Source organism: Salmo trutta, chromosome 4 (genome assembly GCF_901001165.1).
Source record: "Salmo trutta chromosome 4, fSalTru1.1, whole genome shotgun sequence".
Lineage (NCBI taxonomy): Eukaryota > Metazoa > Chordata > Actinopteri > Salmoniformes > Salmonidae > Salmo > Salmo trutta.
In genome coordinates this window covers 66,384,507-66,401,403 of record NC_042960.1, presented here as the reverse complement: position 1 = coordinate 66,401,403, position 16,897 = coordinate 66,384,507, and the positions used below count along the sequence as shown (strand labels likewise).

General features: G+C 42.0%; 1 protein-coding gene across 1 annotated transcript in view; it reads right to left on the bottom strand.

Annotated features, from left to right (window-relative positions):
* Nucleotides 1-6,600: 6,600 nt before the first annotated feature.
* The window catches only part of LOC115192913 (anoctamin-9), a 37,231-nt gene continuing 26,934 nt past the window's right edge, over nt 6,601-16,897 (bottom strand). The window contains exons 13-24 of the mRNA XM_029751862.1: nt 15,709-15,873; nt 15,486-15,522; nt 14,965-15,076; nt 14,464-14,521; nt 14,152-14,249; nt 13,159-13,355; nt 12,318-12,470; nt 10,974-11,121; nt 9,301-9,423; nt 8,896-8,989; nt 8,584-8,696; nt 6,601-7,561 (exon numbers count right to left, since the gene is read on the bottom strand). Of these exons, the coding sequence (XP_029607722.1) occupies nt 7,546-7,561; nt 8,584-8,696; nt 8,896-8,989; nt 9,301-9,423; nt 10,974-11,121; nt 12,318-12,470; nt 13,159-13,355; nt 14,152-14,249; nt 14,464-14,521; nt 14,965-15,076; nt 15,486-15,522; nt 15,709-15,873 (1,314 nt within the window). The 3' untranslated portion in view covers nt 6,601-7,545. The remainder of the gene's footprint in view (nt 7,562-8,583; nt 8,697-8,895; nt 8,990-9,300; nt 9,424-10,973; nt 11,122-12,317; nt 12,471-13,158; nt 13,356-14,151; nt 14,250-14,463; nt 14,522-14,964; nt 15,077-15,485; nt 15,523-15,708; nt 15,874-16,897) is intronic.

Here is a 16,897-nt window from a genome sequence, read left to right as displayed (position 1 = left end):
CAGTATAAATCTATACTCTCTGTTTATTATCTATGCATAGTCACTAACTCTACCTACATGTACATATTACCTCAATTACCTCGACTAACCGGTGCCCCCACACATTGACTCTGTACCGGTACTCGCAATTGTTATTTTACTGCTGCTCTTTAATTATTTGTTACATACACTTATTTTTTTCTATAAACTGTACTGTTGGTTAAGGGCTTGTAAGTAAGCATTTCACTGTAAGGTTCTACACCTGTTGTATTCGGTGCATGTGACTAATAAAGTTTGATTTGAATGGTAAACACAGCAGGACAAATACAGTACAAACACACCCAGAGCTCAAAGAGATGTCTCTTTCTCTCTTTCCCTCTCTTCAATGACCAGTTTGTCAACATATTCACTTTTGGTAATGACTAGTCTGCAGTGAAACCTGCCCTGGGGAAACTAGTTAAACCTCTCATAGTGAAACATGCCCTGGGGCAACTAGTTAAACCTCTGATCGCTGAGTAACCAAACACTTTAGTCTCTTATTTGTCATCAACAGCCTGTGCAGATCACTGTAGGCTAAACTATCATTCTGAATGCATAGACCTTTTAATAAAAATGTATAATTTTGCTAGAGACTATTCTGGCGCAACACTGGTAAAGTTTCATCAGACTGAAACTTTACCACCTGAAAACATAATATCTATTTTCCGTATTACAAGTTGTATTTATTTTTAAATTAAAATATGCAAATGAGGCAAACCCTCCTTAAATATGCGCTAATTTTCATATTACGAGAATCAGTTTTTACAGCACATTGCTTCAAGGTAGAATGTTTGTTTTATTTTATTGTGATGACACTCAATGGTCATACTTTAACAGAACAGTTTATCAAAATATTGTCATTTTGCATATATTTACAGATAAGATTACACTTAAATCGAAACGACACAAGATATCAAAAAAAGCCTCTGTATTAGTCCGACTGTAAGACCTAAGAACCTGTGTGTGGAATAATGTGACTGTACGTCCTTTGAAGACTGAGAAAATTGAATTGGCGCCCTGGGAACATGTCATATTGAGAAAATGGCAGATAAAGATTGGCTAATGCAATTAAAATGTACTTTCCATAAATATGACAATTTATGTCACATTATGAATTAACAGCCCAATGACACTTTAGGCCTAACTGACAGTCTAATTGTATAGTTATGTTTTCCTATCACTCTGTTTATTTTTGGTGGAGAAAGGAAATAAATATTATTTATACACAGCAAGTCACCTGACAATAATGGGCTACTCTCCCTTTTTATGTACGTTTCACTCTCCTGTCTTGTCTCTGATATGAGCTGAGACGCAAGGAAGGAATCCTTAGGACTTTGCTTATTTGAATAACCAAGTCTAAGTTTGTGGGCTAGAAGAAAATGTATAAAAATAAATAAATAAACAGAAAAACCTTATTTAGATAAGTATTCAGCCCCTTTGATATGAGACTCGAAATTGAGCTCAGGTGCTTCCTGTTTCCATTGATCATCCTTGAGATGTTTCTACGACTTGACTGGAGTCCACCTGTGGTAAATTCAATTGATTGGACATGATTTGGAAAGGCACGACGGTCTATAAAAGGTCCCACAGTTGACAGTGCATGTCAGAGCAAAAACCAAGCCATGAGGTCAAAGGAATTGTCTGTAGAGCTCCAAGACAGGATTGTGTCGAGGCACAGATCTGGGGAAGGGTACCAAAAACTGTCTGCAGCATTGAAGGTCCCCAAGAACACAGTGCCCTCCATAATTTTTAAATGGAAGAAGCCATCCGGCCAAACTGAGCAATCGAGGGAAAAGGGCAATGGTCAGGGAGGTGACCAAGAACCCGATGGTCACTCTGACAGAGCTCCAGAGTTCCTCTGTTGAGATGGGAGAACCTTCCAGAAGGAGAACCATCTCTGCAGCACTCCACCAATCAGGCCTTTATGGTAGAGTGGCCAGGCAAAAGCCACTCTTCAGTAAAAGGTCCATGACCGCCCGCTTGGAGTTTGCCAAAAGGCACCTAAAGGACTCTGAGACTATGAGAAACAAGATTACAATATTGAACTCTTTGGGCTGAATACCAAGCGTCACATCTGGAGGAAACCTGGCACCATCACTACGGCGAAGCATGGTGGTGGCAGCATCATGCTGTGGGGATGTTTTTCAGTGGCAGAGACTGGGAGACTAGTTAGGATCAAGGCAAAGATGAAAAGAGCAAAGTACAGAAAGATACTTGACAAAAACCTGATCCAGAGCGCTCAGGACCTCAGACTGGGAAAAAAGGTTCACATTCCAACAGGACAACGACCCTAAGCACACAGCCAAGACAACGCAGGAGTGGCTTAGGGACAAGTCTCTGAATGTCCTTCAGTGGCCCAGCCAGAGCATGGATTTGAACCCAATCTAACATCTCTGGAGAGACCTAAAAATAGCTATGCAGCAAAACTCCCCATCCAACCTGGCAGAGCTTGAGAGGATCTGCAGAGAAGAATGGGAGAAACTCAACCAATTACAGGTGTGCCAAGCTTGTAGAGTCATACCCAAGAAGACTCGTGGCTATAGTCACTGGCAAAGGTGCTTCAACAAAGTACTGAGTAAAGGGTCTGAATACTTATGTAAATGTGATATTTACGTAGTTTATTTTTTATAAATGTGCAAAAATTTCTAAAAAACAGTTTTTGCTTTGTCATTATGGGGTATTGTGTGTAGATTAATGAGGGGACAAAACATTTTAATCAATTTTAGAATAAGGCTGTAATGTAACAAAATGTGGAAAAACACAAGGGGTTTGAATACTACCCAAAGGCACTGTATATCGCAAGATCTCCCCTGGAACACTCCAGCAGTCTGGAAGAAGTGTAAACACTCCTAAACGCATCACGACCACCTTCACAGTGTGGACATTCTATCATGACACAATTACAGAATCCCTGGTTGGTGGGGTCTATGGGGATTTTCAGCCCAGTGTTTACCTCAATCAGCCTGACTAACCGGTGTCTGCATGTAGCCTCGCGACTTTTATAGCCTCGCTACTTTTATAGCCTCTCTCTCTATAGCCTGTCTTTTTACTGTTGTTTTATTTCTTTACCTTCCTATTGTTCACCTAATACCTTTTTTTGCACTATTGGTTAGAGCCTGTAAGTAAGCATTTCACTGTAAGGTCTACACCTGTTGTATTCGGCGCACGTGACAAATACACTTTGATTTGATTTGAGACACTTAGGGCAAATCAAATCATGTACAAGATGGTTTATTTGTGACATGTTGAAATAAAAGCCACCGCTAGCTCGCTGCTGTCATCCTCATCTCAACCAATTTACGTCTTGGCTCGCCGACTACGTCCTTTTCCTCCTCTACCTGTACAGTACTGTCTGGGTACTGTATGTGTGCTGTCTGGGTACTGTATGTGTACTGTCTGGGTACTGTATGTGTGCTGTCTGGGTACTGTATGTGTGCTGTCTGGGTACTGTATGTGTACTGTCTGGGTACTGTATGTGTACTGTCTGGGTACTGTATGTGTGCTGTCTGGGTACTGTATGTGTGCTGTCTGGGTACTGTATGTGTGCTGTCTGGGTACTGTATGTGTACTGTCTGGGTACTGTATGTGTGCTGTCTGGGTACTGTATGTCACGTCCTGACCAGTATAAGGGTTAATTGTTATTGTAGTTTGGTCAGGACGTGGCAGAGGGTATTTGTTTTATGTGGTTCGGGGTGGTGTTTTATTTAGTAGGGCATTTGATTTATGTATTCCGGGGGTTTTGGGCACTGTTTTATATTCATGTATTTCTATGTTTAATCTAGTGAGTCTGGTTCTATGTTTAGTTAATTGGGGTGGGGACTCTCAATTGAAGGCAGGTGTTGTCTATTTGCCTTTGATTGAGAGTCCTATATATTAGGGGGTGTTTGTAATTTGTGGGAGATTGTTTCTTGTTTTGCCTGTTTCTTGTTTAGCGTGAGTAAGCCTTACAAGACTGTTGTGTTGATCGTGAGTTCGTTGTTTGTTATTTTGGTGTTCATATTTGGAGTAAATAAAACATCAAGATGAGCATCCACAATCCTGCTGCATTTTGGTCCTCCTTTCCCAACGACAACCGTGACAGAATCTCCCACCACAAAAGGACCAAGCAGCAGAGGAAGGAGCGACAGGTGGACTGGAAGGAGCAGAGGGAATTCGAGTTGGAGCAACGAGAGAAATGGACATGGGAACAGGTTATGGCCGGAGAGGGCCCATGGAAAAAGTGGAGCAAAGACCGGGAACGCTACCGAGGAACACGACTGCCGATTTAAGCCCGAGAGGCAGCCCCAATAATGTTTTTGGGGGGGCATATGGGTAGTTTGGCGGGGCAAGTTTGGAGCCCCAGGCCAAATCCCCGTACCTTTTCTGGGAAACCAGTTAATGGACAGGCCTTGTGCTTCGGGGTAATGGGTACTATGGCGAGGCCAAGTATTTTTAGGCCGGTACACACTATACCAGTGCCCCGCATTTACCAGGGGTAGTGGGCATCCAGCCAGAAAAGGCGATGCCAAGTTTGAGCTCGAGACCGCCAGTAAGCCTCCACGGTCCAATATATCCTGTTCCCGCTCCACGCACTAGCCTGGAGGTGCGGTTTCCCAGTCTGGCACGTCCAGCACCACGCACCAGGCTTCCAGTGCGTCAACCCAGTCCGACTCGTCCTGTTCCCGCTCCCCGCACTAGCCTGGAGGTGCGTGTTCCCAGGCTGATACCCCCAGTACCAGCACCATGCACCAGGCTTCCAGTGCGTCAGCCCAGTCCGACTCGTCCTGTTCCCGCTCCCCGCACTAGCCTGGAGGTGCGTGTTCCCAGGCTGATACCCCCAGTACCAGCACCACGCACCAGGCTTCCAGTGCGTCGGCTCAGTCCGGAGCTGCCAGAGTGGCCCGACTGCCCGGAGCTGCCAGAGTGGCCCGACTGCCCGGAGCTGCCAGAGTGGCCCGTCTGCCCAGAGTCTGCCGATGACCCGAAACCAAGGGAGTCTAGCAGCAACCCTGAACTGAGTAAGCATGACAATTTAAAAGGAATTATGATGAACTGTATGATGATTGAGTCTGCCTATAGTGTGGAGTGGAAGAGGTCTGCCTACGGCCCGAATCGGATTAAGTCTGTCGGCATTCTGGAGGACAGTAGGCCGGAGCCTGAACCACCACCTGTATAGGTGGGTTGGGGAGGGGGGGTGTAGCACCAGTGCCGTCGGTGACGGCAGCCACCCTCCCTTCCCTCCCTTTAGTTTAGGGGGATTTTTTTGGTTGTTTTGGGTTTTTGTTTATTTATGAGGTGCGTCCGGGGTCTGCACCTTTAGGGGGGGTACTGTCACGTCCTGACCAGTATAAGGGTTAATTGTTATTGTAGTTTGGTCAGGACGTGGCAGAGGGTATTTGTTTTATGTGGTTCTGGGTTGGTGTTTTATTTAGTAGGGCATTTGATTTATGTATTCCGGGGGTTTTGGGCACTGTTTTATATTCATGTATTTCTATGTTTAATCTAGTGAGTCTGGTTCTATGTTTAGTTAATTGGGGCGGGGACTCTCAATTGAAGGCAGGTGTTGTCTATTTGCCTTTGATTGAGAGTCCTATATATTAGGGGGTGTTTGTGTTTGTAATTTGTGGGAGATTGTTTCTTGTTTTGCCTGTTTCTTGGTTAGCGTGAGTAAGCCTTACAAGACTGTTGTGTTGATCGTGAGTTCGTTGTTTGTTATTTTGGTGTTCATATTTGGAGTAAATAAAACGTCAAGATGAGCATCCACAATCCTGCTGCATTTTGGTCCTCCTTTCCCAACGACAACCGTGACACTGTATGTGTGCTGTCTGGGGGTACTGTATGTGTGCTGTCTGGGTACTGTATGTGTGCTGTCTGGGTACTGTATGTGTGCTGTCTGGGTACTGTATGTGTGCTGTCTGGGTACTGTATGTGTACTGTCTGGGAGATGTATGTGTACTGTCTGGGTACTGTATGTGTACTGTCTGGGTACTGTATGTGTGCTGTCTGGGTACTGTATGTGTGCTGTCTGGGGGTACTGTATGTGTGCTGTCTGGGTACTGTATGTGTGCTGTCTGGGTATGTGCCAGAATGTTGACTTAGTCAGTGTTCTCTTTTCTTCTCATTCCGTGCTTTCTGTAACAAGGCACGCGTTAGGATGAAATCATATATCATCCGGCTCTAGTGGATTAATAATGAAATTATAATGAAATAACTCCAACGTTTGACTTTCGGTCCAGCTGCTAGAATTCCTTGCGGATCCTATACGTGTTGTCACGTGACGTCTCCCCTTTTAGGGTTGGCATTTATTGTCATGAATGTTGTTCTGGAGGCAGCTCTGCAGAGTAGTCACTAGCTGGCACAGACACAAAGTCATAAACCTAACTTTAACCCTAACATTTACCACAATGTTGACCCTAATTACTAACCCTAACCTTATATTAAGACTAAAAAGCAACAACATTTTTTCATAATTTTTTTAGGATCAGCCGATTGACAATAAAATTGACAATAAAAGTCAACCTGCACCTGTTTGCGTAAACTTTCAGAAGTACTGTGGGCCATCTGCTTACCTTTTACAACAGTCCTCGTAATGAACGCTGAGTCTGAACAGGCTTTTTAATTAGAACAATTATCAAGTTACATTGACCAGAAGTGATGAATATACTGTATAAAACAGAAAGGTAATGTGACTGAGTTTCCAGTCCTTAACATGACTCAGCCCCCCCATCCATCCAGGTACAAAGTGATGTTTTATTTAACATGTTTATGTTATCCATTATTTAACTAGGCAAGTCAGTTAAGAACAAATTGTTATTTACAATGACAGCCGGGGAACAAGTGGGTTAACTGCCTTGTTCAGGGGCAGAATGACATATTTGTTGTACCTTGTCAGCTCAGCGATTTGATCTAGCAACCTCTCAGTTACTGGCCCAACGCTCTAACCACTAGTCTACCCTGTAGGTCATGACAACGGTGTCTCTTTTGTTAAGTTAAAGTGAACGTGTTATGTCTCATAACATGAATCATATCTCAGTGCTTAAAATAATATATTACATTTCCTGTCCACAGTTGATAAACATAAGTATCTCACTAAAGCATAACATAACATACCACTATGTTGCATACCATGCCACAACATGCCTGTACTGAATGGTAAACGAGATGATTTAACAGCAACAACAAAAATACAAAAAAAAAATAGTGCAACTTCATGAAATACAAAAAAAATAATAACATCTAGAAGTGTTGTCTGTTTACATTAAGACAATATTTTATATTTTTCTCTCTTATAAGAAACAATAACTATATCTAGGGTCAGAAGTCACATGGCCAGCACTCTGACATCATCTGACACAAAAACAACAAATACAAACCAATAAAACACAGGCGATAAGCGCTCCCTTTCTCTCTCTCTCTCTCTCTCTCTACACACAAACATGTCCTCCATAGTGCTGGTAATCAGTCACATCTGAATGGATACTGTGTCCATGTGTTTTTCAGACGTCACTATGTCAACATCAGAATGCTCCAAACATTGTGGCGATGTCGTCATACCTCCGATGAGCTGTAAGAACCACAAGCATATTCTTTCATTTTGAACAACATAGGAGGGAAATAGACATTTAGCGATAACATAATGCTGAATTTGACAAAAGGTTATATAGGGTAAGACTTCCTATATATATATATCCTCTTCAGAATGCATTATAAGCACATTTATAAGGCCTCATAAGGTATACATAGTGTATTAAAATGCTCTATATAGGCACAAATAGATATATAATTCCTTAGTATAACAATTTAAAACTCTAAATACATTAAAATTTCTATTTACTGACCTTGCAGGTTATTTTTTTTTACCACATATGGCTATATGTCTACAGTATCAGATTACCTGAGTTTAGGGCTCCAAAGCTACAGGTAATTTACCAAAGTTACCGGAATCTTCTGTCATTTTGATAATTAACAGAAAATATATGTCAATCTATCGTAACTTTGGTCATTTAAATAACTTTTAGAAAATGTATTAAAATATGCTATTCATTTTTGTTTTATATCTGTGTCCATATTGTCCATGAGTTTGTAGTAGATAGACCATATGGTTGGAGAGAAAATAGCCTATTTTATAAAAATAAAAAACTACGTATAATCAACAATGGCATTATTTTCAATTCACCTTGAAACTCTTCCAACTATTCACTTTTTTCACAACCAGTTCGACACCAAAACATTGACAGCAAATACATATTGACAGGTAAATAAATGTGTACAAACATAAAGGACGTTTCATGCTGAAACCCTCATATTAAAACAACAATGTTATTATATTTAGGGTAATGTTTTACAGCTTTGTCATTCTATTTTTTATTTTAAGATCATCTTATTAAATTATTTTATATATTTTACATGTGATAAGGCAACACAGAGGGCCAGAGACAATTACAGACACCTGTGATAATCTGAAGTACTCAAAAGGATGTCTTGTGATAGATTACATAAAATCCTTGAAAGATACCATAATTATGGTAGTTTACTGGTAAACTTTGAACGTTTACAGTAATATTCCCCCTCCCTTTGAAACCTTACCTGAGCTCTTCCTTCAACCTGCTGAGTTTATCAAAGAGCCTTTGATTCTTGACATCCAAGGGAACGCTGGGAACAAACCAGGCTGTGACGAACTTACATATGACCACCACATGCTGTACACACAGAGATTATGAGGACAGGGATGGAAGAAAACATAAATATTTAGTTAATAATACGCAATTGAAAATAATAGATTTTACAAATGTCTACGTATCAACTATCAAATAAATGGCAAAGTTACTTCGCTCAATTTTACTGAGTCAAGACAAGAAATGGTCTACAAATTAGTTGAGATAAATATTTCTATCTTACCTCAAATAGGATGACAAAAGCAAAGCGCACGGCTAAAATGAGCCAGAACTGAGGAGTCAAGCTGTAGTCTTCATTACTTCTATAATCTTTATAACTGGCGACAGAGAGAGAAAACGCAGACATTAAAATATCAAATCAATGACTAAGGGGAGAATCCTTGGGGGGATCAATGGAATGAACCAAGGACAAGTACTAAATATATGCAAACGATTGAAAAATAAATTATTTAAAAAATGATCATTCATTTCCTAGTATAAAGGCACAACTCATTCATGTTTCTTTTCTTTCCTTGTTTCAATCAATTCCAGAAATAATACTGATACTTCCTCTGGACTATCCCTGTTTTAAAAATGGACAACATGGACATCATTTCAGGCTGATTAAGGGCTGGTAAGGGGTATGAACCTGCAGTAGGAGACATTCTGTCCACTAGGCGTCACCATCTGGTCCGGTGAGAACTCATTATAAATTCTCTGGTCGTTCATGTACACTGTGGACAGGCTGTTGTTGATGTAGCCGGCCATGCAACTATAGGACAAAGAGAACATACAGGAAGAAATACTGTGACTATTAGCAAACATGTAGCCTGAAGGGCTCACACAACTGGCAACATGTACACCTTTATTTAACTAGGCATGTCAGTTAAGAACAAATTCTTATTTACAATTACGGCCTACCAAAAGGCAAAAGTCCTCCTGCGGGGACGTGGGATGGGATTAAAAATACAAAATAAAATAAAAATATAGGGACAAAACACACATCACGACAAGAGATACAACACTACATAGAGAGAGATCTAAAACAACAACATAACAAGGCAACAACACGTGACAACACAACATGGTAGCAGCACAACATGGTAGAAACACAACATGACAACAACATGGTAGCAACACAACATGACAACAACATGGTAGAAACACAGCATGGTAGCAACACAACATGACAACAACATGGTAGCAACACAACATGGTAGCAACACAACATGATAACAACATGGTAGCAACACAACATGACAACAACATGGTAGCAACACAACATGACAACAACATGGTAGCAACACAACATGACAACAACATGGTAGCAACACAACATGACAACAACATGGTAGAAACACAGCATGGTAGCAACACAACATGATAACAACATGGTAGCAACACAGCATGACAACAACATGGTAGCAACACAACATGGTAGCAACACAACATGATAACAACATGGTAGCAACACAACATGACAACAACATGGTAGCAACACAACATGACAACAACATGGTAGCAACACAACATGACAACAACATGGTAGCAACACAACATGACAACAACATGGTAGCAACACAACATAGTAGCAAAACATGACAACAACATGGTAGAAACACAACATGGTAGCAACACAACATGACAACAACATGGTAGCAACACAACATGATAACAACACGGGCACAAGACAACAACACAAAGGGCAAGAAGGTAGAGACAACAATACATCACGCGAAGCAGACACAACTGTCAGTAAAAGTGTCCATGATTGAGTCTTTGAATGAATGCGTGTCCCAAGTGCACTATATATATATATATTGAATAGGGTGCCAATTGGGACGAACATAGCCAGTGACACATAAACCCGTCCCCATTCATAACAGGAACCACCGATGGCTCAGTAGGTTAGTACATGTAGCGTTATACATTCATTTAACAATTTTTATTTAACTAGGCAAGTCAGATAAGAACAAATTCTTATTTACAATGACGGCCTACACCAGGCCAAACCCGGACGACGCTGGGCCAATTGTGCGCCGCCCTGTGGGACTCCCAATCCAGCCTGGGCCAATCCAGTGATTCAGCCTGGATTTGTCTGTAGTGACACCTCTAGTACTGAGATGCAGTGCCTTAGACCGCTGCGCCACTAGGAATGGTTACCGACGTATGTGGTAATAATGGAAATTATCTACACACCAGGGTTAGGATCAATCCCATTTAAATTCAGTCAATTGGAATTTCAGATGACTTCCTAAATTGAAATGGAATCGAGCCCTAACCCTGCCGCTGCAACCATCGAGTCAGAATGGACAGACGTACTCCATATCCGTGACTGTTCCATTGGCACACGGTCCATAATTGTAGCGGTATACAAGGCGGGGGATGAAATCTGAAGATATCCCAATAACCAGGCCGTTGGCTATGACTGCCAACACACCGATAGCCTCCAACACGTCTGTCCATACACCTGACAACAGAAGACAATACATACATTGCAAAGTGAAATTATATAGTATACCTATACATGTCATGGTATTATATAGCTATAACGTTCCATATTACAGAAAAATATGCAATTGATAACATGCTCATAAAAACATTTTTTTAAACCAGATTGTCAGATGTTCAGTACACTGTGAAGACTTCGTTTATATTTAACCAGATTATCAGATGTTCAGTACACTGTGAAGACTTCGTTTATATTTAACCAGATTATCAGATGTTCAGTACACTGTGAAGACTTCGTTTATATTTAACCAGATTATCAGATGTTCACTGTGAAGACTTCGTTTATATTTAACCAGATTATCAGATGTACACTGTGAAGACTTCATTTATATTTAACCAGATTGTCAGATGTACACTGAGAAGACTTCGTTTATATTTAACCAGATTATCAGATGTACACTGTGAAGACTTTGTTTATATTTAACCAGATTATCAGATGTTCACTGTGAAGACTTCGTTTATATTTAACCAGATTATCAGATGTACACTGTGAAGACTTCGTTTATATTTAACCAGATTATCAGATGTTCACTGTGAAGACTTCGTTTATATTTAACCAGATTATCAGATGTACACTGTGAAGACTTCATTTATATTTAACCAGATTGTCAGATGTACACTGAGAAGACTTCGTTTATATTTAACCAGATTATCAGATGTTCAGTACACTGTGAAGACTTCGTTTATATTTAACCAGATTGTCAGATGTACACTGTGAAGACTTCATTTATATTTAACCAGATTATCAGATGTACACTGTGAAGACTTCGTTTATATTTAACCAGATTATCAGATGTTCAGTACACTGTGAAGACTTCGTTTATATTTAACCAGATTGTCAGATGTACACTGAGAAGACTTCGTTTATATTTAACCAGATTATCAGATGTTCAGTACACTGTGAAGACTTCGTTTATATTTAACCAGATTGTCAGATGTACACTGTGAAGACTTCATTTATATTTAACCAGATTATCAGATGTACACTGTGAAGACTTCGTTTATATTTAACCAGATTATCAGATGTACACTGTGAAGACTTTGTTTATATTTAACCAGATTATCAGATGTTCACTGTGAAGACTTCGTTTATATTTAACCAGATTATCAGATGTACACTGAGAAGACTTCGTTCATAAACGTTCTGTTTCTCACCGATGTCGTTGGTCTTCTTGGGTACCATCCTGCGCTCCAAACTGACCATCTTGATGGCGTCGAGGCGTATCTCTATGATGTTGTTGATTAAGGCCAGCAGGGGAGCCAAGGGGAACGCAGCCACAAAGATGGTGGTGAAACTGAACTGGAGAACTGAGGAGGGAACAAAACAATAACATTTAGTCTCAAACTAACTATGACTTCAATGACTTGTACCCTCAAAGCATATGGCCTCTGTTCCAATATTCACACTAATGCACCACTTACAATGACTTGTACCCTCAAAGCATATGGCCTCTGTTCGAATATTCACACTAATGCACCACTTACAATGACTTGTACCCTCAAAGCATATGGCCTCTGTTCCAATATTCCCACTAATGCACCACTTACAATGACTTGTACCCTCAAAGCATATGGCCTCTGTTCCAATATTCCCACTAACGCACCACTTACAACGAGGCAATGTATTGGGCATGTGTAGCAGAAGGCATCCCTACTGACTTTAAAGTGAAATACCTTGGCTTTTCTGCATCAGTGAGTATTGATGGTGCTACTTGAGTGTGTTGTGTTGACCGGTTTGGGTGGAACTTCCACTCTCCGACACATGTATTCTGAGTGGTCCTGTTAAGGTCATTTGGTAGAGAGCATGGCGACGCCAGGTTGGTGGGTTCGATTCCCGGGACCACCCATACGAACAATGTATGCAATGTATGCATCTTTGGATAAAAGAGTCTGCTAAATGGTATATCATTATATATGTTATACTAGTGTGGATATTAGAACATAACCTCTCAATAGGCTGAACCCTGACCCCTTGCCCTGGTCATCTGTGACGTACCCATCTCCAGGAACTCATTGAAGAGGCTGAAAGAGTTCACGTCGTTGAGACGGTAGTTTCTTAGCCAATCACTGAGCTTGCAGATCTCACACAGCTCTTGCCACCGATTGGTCTGTTGGTCTTCCTTCTTGTAACAGTGGGGACACTTCCTCTGTAGCTTCTTAGTCCTCCGCCTCTTTAGCCACCTGTTGAACCAGCTGTACACAGAGACAGGAAACAGCTCTGAATGATAGACCTGAGCACTCAAATGGACAGACCATTCTATACAGGGTCATGGTCTGGTTTAGTGGGAGGTCTGCCAACCCCTGAGCACACATTGCTCTCGGAGGCAGCCTTTAGATCCTTGGTCCTAGCACTAACTTTTTGTTTCACCTGTTTCATTCATGTCTAACCCAAATCTGTCCATAACAATAAGAAATGTAAATCAACTTTCTCTCATCAACATACACTGCAGCAATGTACTTGATGTGTTGATGTGTTGATGTATTTGATGTGTTGATGTGTTGATGTATTGATGTGTTGATGTATTTGATGTGTTGATGTGTTGTTGTGTTGATGTGTTGTTGTGTTGATGTGTTGATGTGTTGATGTGTTGTGCGGTTGTGTTGTTGTGTTGATGTGTTGTTGTGTTGTGCTGATGTGTTGTTGTGTTGATGTGTTGTTGTGTTGTTGTGTTGATGTGTTGTTGTGTTGATGTGTTGTTGTGTTGATGTGTTGTTGTGTTGTTGTGTTCTTGTGTTGAGGTGTTGATGTGCTGATGTGTTGTTGTGTTGATGTGTTGTTGTGCTGATGTGTTGATGTGTTGATGTGTATTTGGTTTGTTGTGTTGATGTGTTGAGGTGTTGATGTGCTGATGTGTTGTTGTGTTGATGTGTTGTTGTGTTGATGTGTTGATGTGTTGTTGTGTTGTTGTGTTGATGTGTTGTTGTGTTGATGTGTTGATGTGCTGATGTGCTGATGTGCTGATGTGTTGTTGTGTTGATGTAGACTTACGGACCACCGAACTCAAAGACGTTGCTGATGGTTTGTTTCAGAACCATAATGATGGCCATCTGGATGAAAAGGTCTGTGAGGCAGCCACTGGGGTGGCACTGCACGGGGACGACACGGGGACGGCACGGGGACGACACGGGGACGACACAGGGACGACACGGGGAAGACACGGGGACGACACGGGGACGACACAGGGACGACACAGGGAAGAACATACAGCATTTAGTTAGGATCAGGTAATTTTCTAACTCCCATTTCAACAGTATTTGTGAAGGATAATCAAATTGTTAGAAATGTTCCTGGATTCCTCACCTCCTCCAGCCTCCACTTCCCTGCTATCCGCACGTAGCCACCGGGGTGTCCATTTATCCTGAGAAGAGCAACCAACATATCACTACTCCTGGCTTCAACCAACATATCACTACTCCTGGCTTCAACCAACATATCACTACTCTTAGCTTCAACCAACATATCACTACTCTTAGCTTCAACCAACATATCACTACTCTTAGCTTCAACCAACATATCACTACTCTTAGCTTCAACCAACATATCACTACTCTTCACTTCAACAAACATGTTACTACTCTTAACTTCATTGACAAAGTGTTATATGCACACCTATGATTTATTCAGCTGCTCGGGGAGAGAAATCTGATCAACAAAAAGGAAGAAACTCCAGCACGCTGTCGATCTTTAGGACGCTCCACAAACAATGTAATGGAACTCAAACCTCTCAGGCTGTTTCTTTCTCTTCTCTAAGTTCACAAACACTCTTCATCATACCAGACGAATAGACTGTGGAGATCTCACCTGCCCAGGAAGAAGGCAACGTAGAAGAGAGAGGAGAAGAGGGTGAAGAACTGGAAGGTGAACATCTTGACGGTGAAGCTTCTCTCAGAGGCAGCAAATGACTGATTCTCCTCTGAAAGACAAACCAAATGTGAACCCTTGTAAATCATAACTACACTACATGATGACAGTCTACAAAGTAACTATGAAAATCCAGTCCCTCCAGGATTCTTGCGATTCTGTGATCACAAAATGTTTTGCAAAACCAACAATTCCCCACATATTATGCGAGGCTTGCAAATTTGACAAATCACGGAACTATTTCCGCATAATATGGTTCAATCAAGCCACACGTCAACAAACCTTTTCCCTCCGTCAGCGCATTTTCGCAACAAATTGGACAAAATCCTTGCATATTGCCATGCAAAATATCCGAATATCCGAATTGCCGCAGCAAATCAAGCATTTTTTGCACGCAAATATCACCAAAACAACTCCCCGCGAACTGAAAAGTACTTGGAATCATGTAAAATGTCACCAACCTATATCACAGAGTTTCAGCGACACAATCCTGTTGACCTACAAAGATAGAAGATCACAGTCAGATAAACGGTAAAGGGTAAATGGTCAAATTACTAGCAGGATTACAGACAGGGAAATAGCCATGGGCCACACTCAACTGATCAATCTGTACACACACACACACACACACACACACACACACACACACACACACACACACACACACACACACACAGTGTGTACCCGTGTCATAATGGTGATGGTGAAGTAGTGTAGCACTGCTCCTAGTATCACAGCGGCCGTGTTGGAGTGGTCACTCAGGAACTCCCATGATCCTTCAGCCAACATCACCGTGGCAACCACCCGGAACACCACCAGGGCATGGGCCAGGCCGATGATCAGCAGCAGCTATAAAGACATTCTCTTTAGGAAATACTGCTCAGAACTGTCCCTGTACGGAGCTGTCTCGATACTGCTCAGAACTGTCCCTGTACGGAGCTGTCTCGATACTGCTCAGAACTGTCCCTATATGGAGCTGTCCCGATACTGCTCAGAACTGTACCTGTACGGAGCTGTCTCGATACTGCTCAGAACTGTCCTTATATGGAGCTGTCTTGATACTGCTCAGAACTGTCCCTGTACGGAGCTGTCTCGATACTGCTCAGAACTGTCCCTGTACGGAGCTGTCTCGATACTGCTCAGAACTGTCCCTGTACGGAGCTGTCTCGATACTGCTCAGAACTGTCCCTGTACGGAGCTGTCTCGATACTGCTCAGAACTGTCCCTGTACGGCGCTGTCTCGATACTGCTCAGAACTGTCCCTGTACGGAGCTGTCTCGATACTGCTCAGAACTGTCCCTGTACGGAGCTGTCTCGATACTGCTCAGAACTGTCCCTGTACGGAGCTGTCTCGATACTGCTCAGAACTGTCCCTATATGGAGCTGTCCCGATACTGCTCAGAACTGTCCCTGTACGGAGCTGTCTCGATACTGCTCAGAACTGTCCCTGTACGGAGCTGTCTCGATACTGCTCAGAACTGTCCCTATATGGAGCTGTCCCGATACTGCTCAGAACTGTCCCTGTACGGAGCTGTCTCGATACTGCTCAGAACTGTCCCGATACTGCTCAGAACTGTCCTTATATGGAGCTGTCTCGATACTGCTCAAAACTGTCCCTGTACGGAGCTGTCTCGATACTGCTCAGAACTGTCCCTATATGGAGCTGTCCCGATACTGCTCAGAACTGTCCCTGTACGGAGCTGTCTTGATGCTGCTCAGAACTGTCCTTATATGGAGCTGTCTTGATACTGCTCAGAACTGTCCTTATATGGAGCTGTCTTGATACTGCTCAGAACTGTCCTTATATGGAGCTGTCTTGATACTGCTCAGAACTGTCCTTATATGGAGCTGTCTTGATACTGCTCAGAACTCT